The 16,421-nt window shown below is 38.1% G+C and overlaps 2 protein-coding genes across 2 annotated transcripts; one reads left to right on the forward strand and one right to left on the reverse strand.

The window, feature by feature from the left end:
- The first annotated feature begins 984 nt into the window (after positions 1-984).
- On the forward strand, positions 985-3,666 carry LOC129282553 (2-amino-1-hydroxyethylphosphonate dioxygenase (glycine-forming)-like). The gene is given in 3 exon segments (XM_054918440.2): positions 985-1,262; positions 1,989-2,214; positions 2,880-3,666. Coding segments are annotated over 3 exon segments (597 nt in total). The 5' UTR covers positions 985-1,106; the 3' UTR covers positions 3,095-3,666.
- On the reverse strand, positions 3,648-14,587 carry LOC129282649 (mucin-2-like). The gene is made up of 4 exons (XM_064114001.1): positions 14,508-14,587; positions 12,059-12,183; positions 10,786-10,905; positions 3,648-8,731 (listed from the first exon to the last, which is right to left on the reverse strand). Exons 2-4 carry the CDS (start codon positions 12,180-12,182, stop codon positions 4,458-4,460), a joined length of 4,518 nt encoding a protein of 1,505 aa, XP_063970071.1. The 5' UTR covers position 12,183; positions 14,508-14,587; the 3' UTR covers positions 3,648-4,457.
- Between the last annotated feature and the right edge of the window lie 1,834 nt (positions 14,588-16,421).

Genomic DNA, 16,421 nt, shown 5'->3' on the forward strand with positions numbered 1-16,421 from the left:
CCGCTCCAAAGCATAGCATTTTCTTCTTCTCGAGAAAAAAGAAGGAAAAAAATCCGCTCCAGGGCTTCGCATATTTTCCGGTACGCCGTTCCGGTCGCAATTTTGGTGAAAAGCGGCCGCAGCTCGCTGTCCGACCATCGCCTCTGCGCTAGCGCGCCCGTCAGTCGCGCCGCCGGGCTAGCTGCATGCACGTTCCATAGGGATGCATACGCACTCGCACGCAGGCGACCCGTTCCAAGGACCCCCGTTTTCACAAACATTTGTAGTTTCGAAGCCCGTTCCGAGGACCCTCCTTTTTACAATTCGCCCGCTCCAAGGCCCCCGTTTTTTGTCTCGCCCGCGGCACACCCCTACCACTTTTTTGGTCGAGTGCCCCCCCCCCCCCGGGTAAACGTCGCTCTAAAATGTGCAAGAACACATTTTGTCATGTAAACACCAGCGCAAACTTCACAGTCCGTTTGCAATCTGATTTTGCAATAAGCAGTGTGAAGATATAAGTATACATTAGGACCCTATATTTATATTGATAGTGTATATTGCAAAATATACATAGAATTTCGCTCGATGTGTGCTCGATCGCCGTGATCGCTCCGCTCTAAAATGTTGACCCATATCGCCATGGCTTACCCCATCAGAATGTTTCACGCATTAAGCCTCTGTAGCTGGCATAGATGGCATATTGATGGTTTCCATGCTAAATCGGGACTTTCTATTCTCGAAAGGTAAAAAGATGGAACAGTGCGTGGTAGTCTTATTCATCGCGTGCAGCGACCTGTAAACCAAGCATTTAGAAATATGGTCTGAAAACATAAATTGTGTCCCATTTTGTCTTGTTTGTGCATCGATCCTATGGACCTAGGTCCATGGTTAACCGTAGCTATTTATCAGGCGAATCAGGAACCAGATAGTGTCATTGATCTCAAGATATTAGCTTAGCGATAGACTTTTTTTATTTTTATGTTTCATTGGACTTAGCGATAGACTTTGATACAAAGCAGATCATTTCCTAAGATATCCGGGTAAATGTCACTCGTTTTGGGCCTACCCGAATAAAGGCCTATCATACGTGGATTGTCCTTATAGTTACATGCTTACGCATTTCGATTATGGCGGGAAATGTGGACGTTGAATCTGTAGTCGACCGAATCTTCAGGCTGTTCGATGACCACGGCAGTGAAGATTACATAGGGGAGCCGGTTTCGCAGACTGAACACATGATCCAATGTGCTATGCAGGCAGAGAAGGGTGGTTACGGGGAGGAGGTAAGCGAGTTTTTATATTATATAGTCACTTGTTGTCTGTATGGTTTAGAACAGTACAAAGTCTACATTTTATTTAACAAACAGAATTGCTAATTATTCTGCAGGCGTAGACCCTATACCGTCAGCAGAATATGAGATATTGATGACGGTTTGACAAGAAAAATGAAAAATATAGCTACTGATATTCAATATTTGATTTCGTGACGTCATATATGCACCGGTAACACCATCATCTTTTTTGAGAGAGATAGAGAGAGGGGGGAACGGAATTTTATCATGGAGTATCACAATTACACACAAAAGTCCTGGCTTAAAATAGGTCCATAATCTAATGAAAAACATGAATGTCCAGTGGTATTTGTGTTATTGGTTACAAATTTGAAATTTTAATTATTTGTACATTTAATTGCTACATACATGTACCATTAGCCGAGCTCGTGTTTAACTGCATGATCAGAGGTTCGGTGCAAAGTTGTGATGTTTTTCAAATGAAATTATTCGAATTTGCTATTATTGTTATTTTTGCTGTTTTAGTATAGCTTGATGATTCCATGACCTTGCATTAAATTGCAAATGAAATAGCTCTCAGTCGGTTTATATTGCACCGTTTTTCCTAGACTTTGCCATAATGTAGTGGTAGCATTGATGGCCGACTTGTTATTCGAATAAAGCTCTTTATACTTATTTGTTTACTAATCCAATTATTATCAAACTTTACATTTAAAGGTCATATTAGGTGCGCTGCTACACGACATTGGGCATCTCGTTGGCATGGAGCAAGGCTCATCTCGCATGGAAACAGGCGGGGTTGCTTTGGGAGCAGCGAATCATGAGATCTTGGGATAGAGGTTCCTGCTCGACCTCGGTCTTCCGGAAACAGTTTGCAAGCTGGTCAGAGGTCACGTGGACGCCAAAAGATACTTGGTTTACAAAAACGAAAAATATAGAAAACGTACGAATTTGATAGAATTGTCTATTGACTTTAGCAAAATTATTGTGGTAAAACTATGAATGTCACGTTTTTAACATCCCAGTTTGTTTTTTTATATTTGTATGTTTTATTAAACTTTTTTTTATTATGAAGCCTTCAACAAAATAAAATTAATTGAAGGTTGAATGGAAGAGAAATAAAGCAGAATAAAAATGCGGAAAGGAATGAAACCATAAGCGCATATGCTGCTAAGACCCCTTCGGATTCTCTTATAGTAAACGTCATGGAAACGTCCTGTTGTGTATTCTATATAAAGTAGGGCCATCTATACTTTCTGATGTAACAAGTAAATTTGAAATATTACTTCATACGAAGTACAATCTGCGTTTAATTGAATGTTTCTTCCTTGCCAAAAAATTATAATGTGGAAAACAAATATAGAAAGTCAAAAGGGGCCTAAGCTTTCGATCCTAGCAGAATCTTCGTCGGAGGCAAAATGACAAATATAGTGAAGGCCTGAACGTCCATGACGCCGTATATTTAAAAAACAAATAGGTGGGTCTTACCATTCCTGTAAATGTTACGACATTTTAAACCTTATGTAAAATCGGAAGGCTGTCATTGTGTGCATCAAAATATTCATCTTCAAACTTTGCCATTGTACCTGGGTTTTTTTTTCACTCTAGAACTGTCTGAAGCAAGTAAGATGACGCTTGTACACCAAGGCGGCCCCATGGATGCTGATGAAGCGGCATCCTTTGAGGCGTCCCCACACCATGACCTCATCCTTCAAATGAGACAATGGGATGAAAGGGCAAAGGTCAAGGGGTTACCGATTGACCCACTCCAGAAGTACAAGGAAATGTGCAGGAGAGTTGTTGGAAACTGTGGCAAAGTGTGAATGATTTAATGGATTTGACGAATTTTCATTAATTCAACAGCAATTGATTGCTGTGAAGATCAACCATGCCGTTTGGATTTATCTTACGTGACGATTTCTTGCCTTTAAACGAAGTTGGGATTGTTTGACGTCATCAATTACCATTTTTGCATTATAGTCCTATCAATCCCAAATGATGTGTTTTTCACTGGTTTTTGCAAACAAAAAAGTGTGACATAAATATTTCATAAATTTATTGTAGGCCTATTATTATCCGATGTCGATGAAATGATCATGGCAATGCTCGTATTTCTTTTTGCCTTTGCATTCAAATATATATATATATATAATTTTACATTTCGCTTCAGCGTCTCTTCAATCCCCTCTCTCACTGGAAATTATGGTTTATGGCCATCCTTTCCCCGGACAAGTTCCCGCCTTACACACACACATGCAACCTCTCTCTCTCTCTCTCTGTCTCTCACTTTCTTACTATATGTTTGTCCCACCCCCTTCTCTCTTTTTCTTATTATTTTCAAACCTATGCCTTCTCTCGAAGACTAATTTTATGTATTATGCATTTTGTCTTACACTTTATTAAGGTGGTTGCGATAATGATAATCATGATAATGATGGCGGTGATAGCGGTAACATCATTGTTATCACCATCATATATATATTGATATTACAATTAAAATAAAATGATAACAAAATATAACTTCAACATAAGGGCAGTGTCATTTTACTCATAATAATTGATGATTATTCATTAATCAATGACTGAACAAGTTCTTGTGAAAAAATACATTAACATAGGAAAATAAAGCTATTCGGCGCCGAATTAGACCATGTACAAAGAATGAAAGAAACAAATATTGAATGGGACAGCTATTCAAGATATCTCCATCGTATTGTATTGAGTAAAAGTAATAAGGCCACGGTCAAGTACTTGCCATTTAGGCATTCATGGATTTTTTTTTCTTCAAAATTATCATTATTACCACTATTATTATTTACCGGCAGGCACATCCGTTTACTTTCATAATCTCAATCCTCAAATATATTAGTCTCCTATTTTATATATTTTCATTCATTATTTCTATAGAGGGAGTAACCGAAGCAAAGAAAATATAGGAAAGACTGTGTGGCGGCACCAAGCTGAAGTTTAAAATGCGGAGTAAACGGAAATAAATGAGGTGGACGCGGGGAAAAACAAAAACTAAATCATAATTCAAGGGACATAACATGAATGCAATCATGGGTGTTTGTATTTTGGAAGGCGGTGGGCGGGCTTGCAACTGGTAGGGAGCAATGTTCTAACTGGAGAATCATCTTTTTTTTTATATGGTCCCTTCTATCTTGGTACCGCCATCGTCTTAGTGAATTAAATGATATTGCTGAGAGCGCATGCCGTGCAGATGACACTTGCTGCGGCAGAAGCTAGGCCATCACAGAACAAGGCAGAGAGAGTCATGTCAAAAGCATCGAAGATTTGACGACAGGTCTCAAGTGCCTGGTTAGGGGAGCATGACGTTTCGCATGCCTCTATAACGGCGATTGGTGCAACTGTTGTGCTGCTGGTTGAAACAACGGGGGTGGTTGTAATGGGTTGAGTTCGAACTGCTGTGGTCACTACTTCGGTTGGAGTATTAGTGGTTGCCTCAGTAGGGGCATTGGTAGTTGCTTGGGTGGGAGCATTGGTTGTTGCTTGAGTAGGAGCATTGGTTGTTGCTTGAGTGGGAGCATTGGTTGTTGCTTGAGTGGGAGCATTGGTTGTTGCTTGAGTGGGAGCATTGGTTGTTGCTTGAGTGAGGGCGTTTGTTGAGGCTTGAGTAGGAGCATTGGTTGTTGCTTGAGCAGGAGCATTGGTTGTTGCTTGAGTGGGAGCATTGGTTGTTGCTTGAGTAGGAGCATTGGTTGTTGCTTGAGTGGGGGCGTTTGTTGAGGCTTGAGTAGGAGCATTGGTTGTTGCTTGAGTAGGAGCACTTGTTGAGACTTGAGTAGCAGCATTGGTTGTTGCTTGAGTTGGAGAATTAGTTGTTGCCTGAGTGGGAGCATTGGTTGTTCCTTGAGTTGGAGCATTGGTTGTTGCTTGAGTAGCAGCATTGCTTGTTGCTTGAGTAGGAGCATTTGTTGTTGCTTGAGTAGGAGCATTGGTTGTTGCTTGAGTAGGAGCATTGGTTGTTGCTTGAGTGGGAGTATTGGTTGTTGCTTGAGTGGGAGCATTGGTTGTTGCTTGAGTAGGAGCATTTGTTGTTGCTTGAGTGGGAGCATTTGTTGTTGCTTGAGTGGGTGCATTGGTTGATGATTGAGTAGGAGCATTGGTTGTTGCTTGAGTGAGGGCGTTTGTTGAGGATTGAGTAGGAGCATTGGTTGTTGCTTGAGTAGGAGCATTTGTTGAGACTTGAGTAGCAGCATTGGTTGTTGCTTGAGTAGCAGCATTGGTTGTTGGTTGAGTAGGAGCATTGGTAGTTGCCTGTGTTGGAGCATTAGTGGTTGCCTGAGTAGGAGCATTTGTTGTTGATTGAGTGGGTGCATTGGTTGATGCTTGAGTAGGAGCATTGGTAGTTGCCTGTGTAGGAGCATTAGTTGTTGCTTGAGTAGGAGCATTTGTTGTTGCTTGAGTAGGAGCATTGGTTGTTTCTTGAGTGGGAGCATTGGTTGTTGCTTGAGTAGGAGCATTGGTAGTTGCCTGTGTAGGGGCATTGGTTGTTGCTTGAGTAGGAGCATTTGTTGTTGCTTGAGTGGGAGCATTGGTTGTTGCTCGAGTAGGAGCATTTGTTGAGACTTGAGTAGCAGCGTTGGTTGTTGCTTGAGTAGCAGCATTGGTTGTTTGTTGGGTAGGAGCATTGGTTGTTGCTTGAGTGGGAGCATTGGTTGATGCTTGAGTAGGAGCATTGGTTGTTGCTTGAGTAGGAGCATTGGTTGTTGCTTGGATGGGAGCATTGGTATTTGCTTGAGTAGGAGCACTTGTTGTTGCTTGAGTAGCAGCATTTGTTGTTGCTTGAGTAGGAGCATTAGTTGTTGCTTGAGTGGGGGCGTTTGTTGAGGCTTGAGTGGGAGCATTGGTTGTTGCTTGAGTAGGAGCATTAGTTGATGCTTGGGTAGGAGCATTGGTAGTTGCCTGTGTAGGGGCATTGGTTGTTGCTTGGGTGAGAACGGATGTTGTTGTCTCTTGAGGGGCCTTTGTTGATGATTTCGTCTCAGTAGTCTCGACAATGGTCGTTAATTCCACAGGAACAGTCGTCGTTACGACAGCTGCATTTGTTACAATGTCAGTCAGAGGTGTAATGGAAATGACATTTGAAGTTGTTGCTTGAGTTGGAGCAATTGTTGTTGCTTGAGTAGGAGCATTGGTTGTTGCTTGAGTAGGAGCATTGGTTGTTACTTGAGTTGGAGAATTAGTTGTTGCCTGAGTGGGAGCATTGGTTGTTCCTTGAGTTGGAGCATTGGTTGTTGCTTGAGTAGCAGCATTGCTTGTTGCTTGAGTAGGAGCATTTGTTGTTGCTTGAGTAGGAGCATTGGTTGTTGCTTGAGTGGGAGCATTGGTTATTGCTTGAGTAGGAGCATTTGTTGAGGTTTGAGTAGGAACATTGGTTGATGCTTGAGTAGGAGCATTTGTTGTTGCTTGAGTAGGAGCATTGGTTGTTGCTTGAGTAGGAGTATTGGTTGTTGCTTGAGTGGGAGCATTGGTTATTGCTTGAGTAGGAGCATTTGTTGAGGTTTGAGTAGGAACATTGGTTGATGCTTGAGTAGCAGCATTGCTTGTTGCTTGAGTAGGAGCATTTGTTGTTGCTTGAGTAGGAGCGTTTGTTGAGACCTGAGTAGCAGCATTGGTTGTTGCTTGAGTAGCAGCATTGGTTGTTGGTTGGGTAGGAGCGTTTGTTGAGGCTTGAGTGGGAGCATTGGTTGTTGCTTGAGTAGGAGCGTTTGATGAGGCTTGAGTAGCAGCATTGGTTGTTGCTTGAGTAGGAACACTGGTTGTTGCTTGGGTGGGAGCATTGGTTGTTGCTTGAGTTGGAGAATTGGTTGTTGCCTGAGTGGGAGCATTGGTTGTTCCTTGAGTTGGAGCATTGGTTGTTGCTTGAGTAGCAGCATTGCTTGTTGCTTGAGTAGGAGCATTGCTTGTTGCTTGAGTAGCAGCATTTGTTGTTGCTTGAGTAGGAGCATTGGTTGTTGCTTGAGTGGGGGCGTTTGTTGAGGCTTGTGTGAGAACAGATGTTGTTGTCTCTTGAGGGGCCTTTGTTGATAATTTCGTCTCAGTAGTCTCGGCAATGGTCGTTAATTCCACAGGAGCAGTCGTCGTTATAACAGCTGCATTTGTTACAATGTCAGTCAGAGGTGTAATGGAAATGACATTTGAAGTTGTTGCTTGAGTTGGAGCAATGGTAGTTGCTTGAGTAGGAGCATTGGTTGATGCTTGAGTGGGAGCATTGGTTGATGCTTGAGTAGCAGCATTAGTTGTTGCTTGAGTAGGAGCATTGGTTGATGCTTGAGTAGGAGCATTTGTTGTTGCTTGAGTAGGAGCATTGGTTGTTGCTTGAGTAGCAGCATTGGTTGTTGCTTGAGTTGGAGAATTAGTTGTTGCCTGAGTGGGAGCATTGGTTGTTCCTTGAGTTGGAGCATTGGTTGTTGCTTGAGTAGCAGCATTGCTCGTTGCTTGAGTAGGAGCATTGGTTGTTGCTTGAGTGGGAGCATTGGTTGATGCTTGAGTAGGAGCATTGGTTGTTGCTTGAGTAGGAGCATTGGTTGTTGCTTGAGTGGGAGCATTGGTTGTTACTTGAGTGGGAGCATTTGTTGTTGCCTGAGTAGGAGCATTGGTTATTGCTTGAGTAGCAGCATTGGTTGTTGCTTGAGTGGGAGCATTGGTTGATGCTTGAGTAGGAGCATTGGTTGTTGCTTGAGTGGGAGCATTGGTTGATGCTTGAGTAGCAGCATTAGTTGTTGCTTGAGTGGGAGCATTGGTTGATGCTTGAGTGGGAGCATTTGTTGTTGCTTGAGTAGGAGCATTGGTTGTTGCTTGAGTTGGAGCATTGGTTGTTGCTTGAGTAGCAGCATTGCTTGTTGCTTGAGTAGGAGCATTGGTTGTTGCTTGAGTAGGAGCATTGGTTGATGCTTGAGTAGGAGCATTGGTTGTTGCTTGAGTAGGAGCATTGGTTGTTGCTTGAGTGGGAGCATTGGTTGTTGCTTGAGTAGGAGCATTGGTTGTTGCTTGAGTAGGAGCATTGGTTGCTACTTGAGTGGGAGCATTTGTTGTTGGTTGAGTAGGAGCATTGGTTGTTGCTTGAGTAGGAGTAGCAGTTGCTACCTGAGTTGTTGCTGGCGTTGCATCACTGGTTAATGATTTTGTCGTAGACTCGGATGTGGATTCGGTTGGGTTCGCACTTGTTGCTTCTGGTGACGGGCTTGATGTCCCCTCAGTTGGAAGAATTGTTGTTGTTCCAGCCTGCGTTGGCAGTTCTGTAGGACTTTCAGTCGGTAGTTGTGTAACCAAACTACCAGCTGTCGGTGTGTTAGTTGTAGCCCCTTGAGTAGTTTGAGACTGGACATCCGTCGACAGCTTGGTTGTTGCCTCATTTGGAATCGTTGTAGTTGCTGCGAATGTGGTCGTTGAACACATATCAATGCAGGTCTGAACACATGCTGATGGAGTTGTAACTGAAAACAAAACCAATAATAAAACAGACAATATACTTATTTATAATTTATCACCAATAATCATATTTTTATATATAGATAGTTGCATCATACGGCAACGTAAAGAAAGGTTCGCCTAACTAGGCGTAATGCTTTGATTATTTCAAACGAAAGAATTAACATCATATTTAAATAATTCAGTTATAAGAGAACATCATTCGTTGTTGTTAACTAGACTTCTTAAAATTTTCTAAATAAATTAAAGAATCTAAGCTGCAACCAAAAATGGCTTGCAAATTTATGTATAACCCGATATTTTCGCTTGCATGAATATTTAATTTTATAATATTGTTATCAACATAGACTCCAAGCTGAAAATAATCTGATTCGATCAGGCAGGGTAAAAATCAGGCAAAGGAACACTAAAACTTCATCAAAATCAGACATGAAACAACAGTAATGTCATAAAAATTGTAAAGAATGAGTTACATTATTTCTGTGAAACAATAATAAGCAATTTGATGGTGTCTTACCTCCCACATATACTTCTGAATACAATCATTTTCATTTCAAATTTTGTCCATCAAGAATAAATAAAAATGAATTGAAAACTGCTTTTATGAATAAGATGTTCGTTTCTGTTACTTATTCCGTTACAAGAGAGACATTTCGTACACACGTATGAAAATATCAAATAATTATGATTTTTTTTTATATATATAAATAACGAAAGGAAGTGGGGACATGACATCATCCTCCAACTTAATGAATAATCATTACTGCGTGCAAATAACTGTTTAAAAATATTGTTAAACTATGAAATTCAATAACTTCGTAATTTGTTATCGGATTTTGATGAAATCATCAGCGTTTTACTCAATGGATTGCATTCCATTTATGTAGATTTAATCATTTTCAGCCTGAAACGTCTTAAAGATTAAAAGGAAAGCAGTAGGTCCCCGGCTTGCAGAGTACTATGTAAATCATGTCCACCCAATTGAAGTGGCAATATAACTACAAAGCATACAGACAGAAAACTATACAGCGCGTCCCCAAAAAAATGTCCCTCTGACATACGGCTGAATTAATTATAAAATGTGGTAGTATTCTCAAATAAATGTTCATTAGTAGAAAGCTCATCTCGTGATCTAACTTCTATGAAAATTTTGAATGCTCACGCTGTTATGTAACAGTGGTGCATTTTAGCTTATTTCAAGTTTGCAGCATTGATGCATTTCTGCATTGTCTATGGCATATCAACCCCAATTTTTACATCCAGGATCTGAGCAGGGACATTTCCCTTATCATATCTAGGCTCATCAAATCATAAACTTTGGCATGTTCAGAAGGATAAGAAACATAAAAATTATGATTGTTTGATGATTGATAAGGGGGATCAGTGCACCATCTTGGAAAGAAAATGTGAATGATGGATGAGTAAAATAAGCTGAAAAATAAAGGGTAATCCACAAGTTAATTACCCTTTGCGAAAAGGAACTTTACCAGAGAAATATTTGACATTTGACAGTTACATTGGATTAACTTAACCACAGTAGCTTATTAACTGAAAAAAATAATAAGAACAAAAATGTAGTATTAAGCATGAATTAGGCATGAAACAGACATGACCTGTTGTCCTAATCATTGTGCATCTGTTATCAAACACGAAATGGACTGTCAAATATTGTTTTTGCCCTTCTGATCATGTTCATGGTTGTGATGTGATGAGCCTGGTTAGATCATGGAGATTTCCCTGGTCAGATCAGGGAATTCCTTGGTCAGAATGTTCAAAGGGGGTTGATACGATAGAAAGTGCAGAACACACAGCAGTGCTGCATACATGCAAACTTGGAATGGGCTGATAAGCACCACTGTTACATAATAGACTGTGTATTCAAAACCACTGAAGCGAGACCAATGAAATGTTTATAGAAGTTAGAACATGATGTGAGCTTCCTAAATCCATACATTTCATTGAAAATAATTTTTATTTTATGAGGTAATTTAGCCGCATATCAGAGGTACATTTTGGGGGGACGCGCTGTATAGCTATCCAAACTACGGAGGTTTCATACATGTTTGCGTCGAGCTAGTTGTCGCCATGGCCTGGATAGTTGTAGGTTTTAATCCAGTGGTTATGACAGTGGCAGGCTGAGTCGTCGTTGGCGCTCTGGTAGTTCGCCTCCGTCGCTTACCTGATTTAAAAATGGTAAATTTAAGAAAATTAAATGAAATGGCATCAGGGGCGGCGTCGGGATATTTTGGTGGGGGCGTCATGTGAAGTTGTTAACAAGGCGTCATAATTTCATCAGTGTAAATATGGGGGTATGATAGAGTAACACGATTTCCTTTTATACTCTTCTTTTTTTTATTTGCTTCCCATTTCCTCCATATCATTCCCCGTCTTAACTACTTGAAAAAAAATCACAAGAGAGACAAACACCCTGCCCCCGGTGCCGCCCCCGAATGTCATTGATGTTATTCATTTTATTTTGATTATACAATATCACATAGGTCTATATATTACCCACACAATGTACAATTTTCTTGGAAGGAACCGATTCTTCCTCGCTCTTCTGCTCATGCAACATTATTTCTGAATTTGATTATTTTGATTATTGTTTTATTGTTTTTATTTTTTATTTTAGTTTATTTCGTTTTGTTTCTTATACATTTATTCTATTCTATTTTTTTTTCTTTGGGGGGAGGGGGCAAGAGGCGGGTAATCTAATTATGTAACACTTCACATGCAATTGCAGTGCCATGGTATTTTTATAAAAGAAAAAAGGATGGCATGATGAACTTATGGAAATGTAATCAGTCATGCCCTTAATGCCGACCAAATCGTTCACGTCATACCAGAGACATACAATAGATCGCTTTGAAATATTAATTGTAACTGTATTTTAATTGTTACCGACTATCAGAATCGTTCAATGAACTGAATCACATTTTGGCCAAATAATAGACATTGTATAATTGATGTGTGTATATTATAAACTAGTTGGCCCCGGTGATTACTGAAAAATGATTATATGTAAGGTCTATTATCATTATTAGTGTTGATATTTTTTATTGTTATCATTATTTTTATTATCATTATTATTATGGTAATAGTAATAGGCAATGCGCCATCTATTTAGAAATAATCTATTCCGAGGCGCATTATTATCACCATCAAAATTATTATAATTTTTTGGTTATTAGAATCATTATTATCGTTATTAAATAAAGACTGTTTGCAATGATGGTGATAATCATTATAACACAAATGAATATAATCAGTTCTTACTGAGTAGAATCAATGCATAATTAATCTTATTTATAATGCATTTCAACTTATCTTACCACTCCAACTCCCACTCCGACTTCCACTCCCAGAGTTGGATTCGGAACTTGAATCTGCGATCACAGTTACTACGAGTGCAGATACCAGAAATACTACCAAAGCCCTCATCGTGATATAAACCATGCTGTAAATAGAAATTCGGGAATTTCAGAAAATGTATATTTCAACGTCAGCAAGTTTTGCGAAGTCAAATTTGACTCGGAATGGCTGCATCGGGGAGATAAAAACATTCGAAGTTATCATGACTCACATTCTGGATTAGTTTACTGATTTGATGTGATGTGATTTATTGTTCTCTTCTGCATACATTCATATCATTCGTATAAAACATTTTTCATAACATAACAAACATATTATTCTTTACCAATTTTGGCATTAATCATAGATAAAGTGTACTTAAAATATCATTCAACACCCCCACACACACACATTATTATCTATTTTAAAAAAATCTTACAACATTTACAATTGGCAGGAGAAAAATTGCCATCATAAGCAGATTGCTTGGAAACAAATGACAACCCCCGGGCCTGATTCGAGCTCATTAAACTGATTAATAAATTTGTTTGGCAGAAAGGCTACATTTTTATACAAAAATATCAGTTCAGAAGAGGGAGACGATGGGATGAGGATGATGATGACAATGGTGGAGATGAAAGCTATGGAGACGCGATGCCAAATCCCCTTGGTTACATACAAATTAAGCACGTTGTTTAAGCCCACCACTTTAACTAGTTGTTTACACTTTTGAACTTCTTTTTAAACTGTTTAGATACTGTGTAAACTTTTTTCAACAAATTGCTTAGAATTCTTAATAAATTGTTTAAGATTCAAAATAACTTATTCAAAATTCTAAACAATAGAGTGATATGCTTAACGTTTTAAAAGTTTTACATTCAACTCTATCGCCTCGCTCTCTCAATTCCATGTATTCTTGAACATTTTTGCCCCCCTCGTTTCAGTTTCTCTCTCTCTCTCTCTCTCTCATTGAAAAAAATTGAAATACAAAATCAATAGTATCATGAACACGGAGATATCTAAAGACGACCGCACACCTTACGACTGGTCTGCGACCCGATTTCAGAATAAAATGTAGTATAATTTGATGCTAATATTGAGACTTGGAATATCTTACTGTGTAATGTTCTAAATCATCGTACGAATACCTATGATCAAATCTGTGACTATGTTATCATCCTTCTTAGAATAAAAGCGAATTTAATATCTAGTCGTAATGACGTCATAGCAGTCGTACGATTGGCTACGATTTGAAACTAATTTGGCCTTTGCTCCAAAATAAAGGCTTGCAATCTTTCAAAATGGTTATAATATTATTCTTTCAATTAATTTTAACCTCAAATAAAATGATATGTTCAATTCACATCTTCAGAAAATGAACAAAATGCGATTTGTTCCAAACTTGGATCGCGAACAGTCGTAAGGTAAGCGGTGGCCTTAAGAATCATCAGAATTTCACACACCGAATTTCGAAATAAAAAATGATCTCCACTAAGCAAAGCCATGTGCACTGCTATGAACATGATGATCATTCTCTATAAGACGGAAGGGTAGTGAACCGCGGCTGGATCCTAACAACCCTTACACCTCAGTCTCATTTGGTTTTATGTGGCCGTACGGCGAGTCGAAAAACAGCTATTTTAACATTTGTTTGTAAGAGCTTCATATACACTGTTAGAACATTTGTCCTTAAAATAAAAGAAGTTCCTGCAGCAGAGTCTCGAGAACACCTGTAATCTTACCAGATTGCGTAATCTTACATTATATCATCATGATCATGTAACATTACAGGAAATTGGTATTTGGTGTATGGAACATGGCAAATTTCCTTAAATAAAACACCCTTTTCCCCTTTTTAAACAGACCTGTTCTGTTAAAGTGCAGAAAATTTCTGTTTTGTGAATTTACAGAATGATTATGTTATTGTTTTCTGCAAAATCTGATTTTTTTCCCTGTAAAATCAGGTTTTTTAACAATGTAGGTCATATCATGATATAGGTATTTGAATAAAAATGAATAAAAAGGCTGTTTTCGACTAGCTTTGCTGCTGCCGTAGAGCAAATTTGACTGAGATATTAATATTAAGTCCATTTCAACAAAACGTTAGATGGGATGAATAAGGAACAACAGGCAATTTAGAAAATATTACATATTCCAATTATAAGATAAATGCTTAACGGAAGATAATTACTGACATCCTTAGATATAAGGATAAATAAGTTGTAGATACTTTGTTTATAGACATTATTACATAAAAAGTATTTAATTAATAAAGCGCTGCAATGTAGGGGAAGCATGATAAAGTTACCAGTTTGAAACCTTTTATCTTTTTAGGGGGCCTATATAAAATTGATAGGAATACAGCAATAAAAGAAAATTGCAAATAAAAGTTTATCAATGATAAAAACTATTACGCAGATAAATACTTACTTTTCTTCGTTTGATACCTATGTCTGTTCTTCCCTCTTCAAGCAAAAGGTTCACAAAACTGTCTCAGGGGACAAGAGCTCGTCCAACATATATTACCTTTACTATAAATCAATCCATCCAGCAAATTAAATAACACTGTTAGACATCTGGGAAAGCAATTAAAACTTGTTTATTTTCATGTTTGATTTCTTACTAATTTTTCTCAAAAATAAAAATACATTTGTAGATTATTTCGCTATTATGTGGGAAACAGCTGTGTAAAAAGAATCTTATTTGCTACTGATCGAATGTCGGCATTTCAAAAATCAATTTTCAAATTAAACACCTTAGATTAATATCAAAAGTACAGACGCCCCGGTTTCCGCTTATTTTGATTATTGTTAATATAAACACGCAAAATTGTTATATTTTCTAATTATCAATATTGACATTTCATCGTTTCTGACAAAACTATTGATGAATGATCAAGAATTGCATCTTTGTTCATTTGATTAATTCAATTTAACTAATGATTTTTATAATATGATTGCATTTTCATTGGAAGTACATGTACGAGATTCATTTTATTTATTGCAAACGTGTTGTTTAATATTTATATCTTAGTGGATAGGTTGTGTTTTACAAATGCGATATTTTTTAACCTTGACACAAAGTGAAATAAAAAAGAAAAATAAATAAATATTTAAGTAAATGAATAAATAAATAATCAAATCAACAAAATACTCACAAAAGGACGGTGTCTGCGAAGTAAGGAACGTAAATGTAAGTCTTTTAATTGTCCTCTTGAAATAAATTTTGATGGCAGGATTGTTGACACAGCTCAAGGCAAGAGATTATATCCTTTCTTGAATGTAAAGCTGTACAATACAAATGACAAAATACAAACACAAAAACCAGAATAGTCTGTCTGTAAATTAAATGGTGCGATCACATGTGCTTTGGATTACGAAGAGGATTTATTTTCAAACTATTTGAGCCAAAATGTGCAATTGTCATGTTTGTGTAGATTTACTGATCAATGAATTATCTTTTTTTCATATTACTCTGTGTACTGAGAAACTACATATATATTTTCTCATTTTCACTTCTTTCACTGCTTATTAAATTTTTACAAGAGTTGCCACACGTTGTTTGTATTTATCTAATTTCGTTCAATAATACATTAAACATTAATAAGCTTATCTGGATTTGTTTTGTAATAATCACTTAAGCAAAGAGGTTAAACTGTGATATACATAAATATATATTTAATTTCCTTCTTTATTTTACGTTACTTGACAAATAGCAGGGCGCTTGCCCCCGCTCCTCTTTTGCATCAGCCCTGAGCACACACCTTCTGGAGCTTGCAGCATCCAGATGGCGAACCTAGAAAAGGCTTGGCTGCTTTGGAGTGAGTGCCTTTAAAGGAATACAAAATATTAAAAACGATCACATTAAAATTTGAAGTGTTATCGTATATTATTCATCATACAGTCGAATTTTAGCAGTAAAAGTATCTGTGTAAAATAAAAATAGTCTGCTTCGGCATATAAGGAAAATAATAATTACAATTGGTTGAGTAAATGCCGTAGAAATAAAAAAAAAACGTAGATTTTAAAAGGAGCGTTTCTCTCAAAAAATGAAAGGTAAAGCCATAATTTTGTCAGTGCCCATGATTTGACCAAAAACCAAAAAAAGAGGGGGGGGGGTTCAAAATCCGTTTCTGAAACAGCCGTGAAAACACATTTGTTCATGGGCATACGGATTGTGAAATTCACCTTTCAAAGAAATCAATGCGCTGGAGATCGAGGAAGCGCACTGTATTTCTACGGCATTTACTAAACCAATCGTGATACTGTGAGATATATATATTTCATTTATATATACATTTGCATATTCGTGTTAGATGTCAGAGCGTCTTCAACTGCGACAGTA

Source organism: Lytechinus pictus, chromosome 19, assembly GCF_037042905.1.
Source record: "Lytechinus pictus isolate F3 Inbred chromosome 19, Lp3.0, whole genome shotgun sequence".
NCBI lineage: Eukaryota > Metazoa > Echinodermata > Echinoidea > Temnopleuroida > Toxopneustidae > Lytechinus > Lytechinus pictus.

Excerpts from the sequence above, each read along its gene's own strand:
- LOC129282649 (XM_064114001.1), bottom strand. The coding sequence starts at position 12,182 with ATGGTTTATATCACGATGAGGGCTTTGGTAGTATTTCTGGTATCTGCA. Across the intron at positions 10,906-12,058 it reads TCGGAGTGGGAGTTGGAGTG|GTAAGCGACGGAGGCGAACT; the intron begins GTAAGATAAGTT and ends TTTTTAAATCAG. Across the intron at positions 8,732-10,785 it reads AACTAGCTCGACGCAAACAT|TTACAACTCCATCAGCATGT; the intron begins GTATGAAACCTC and ends TTTTGTTTTCAG.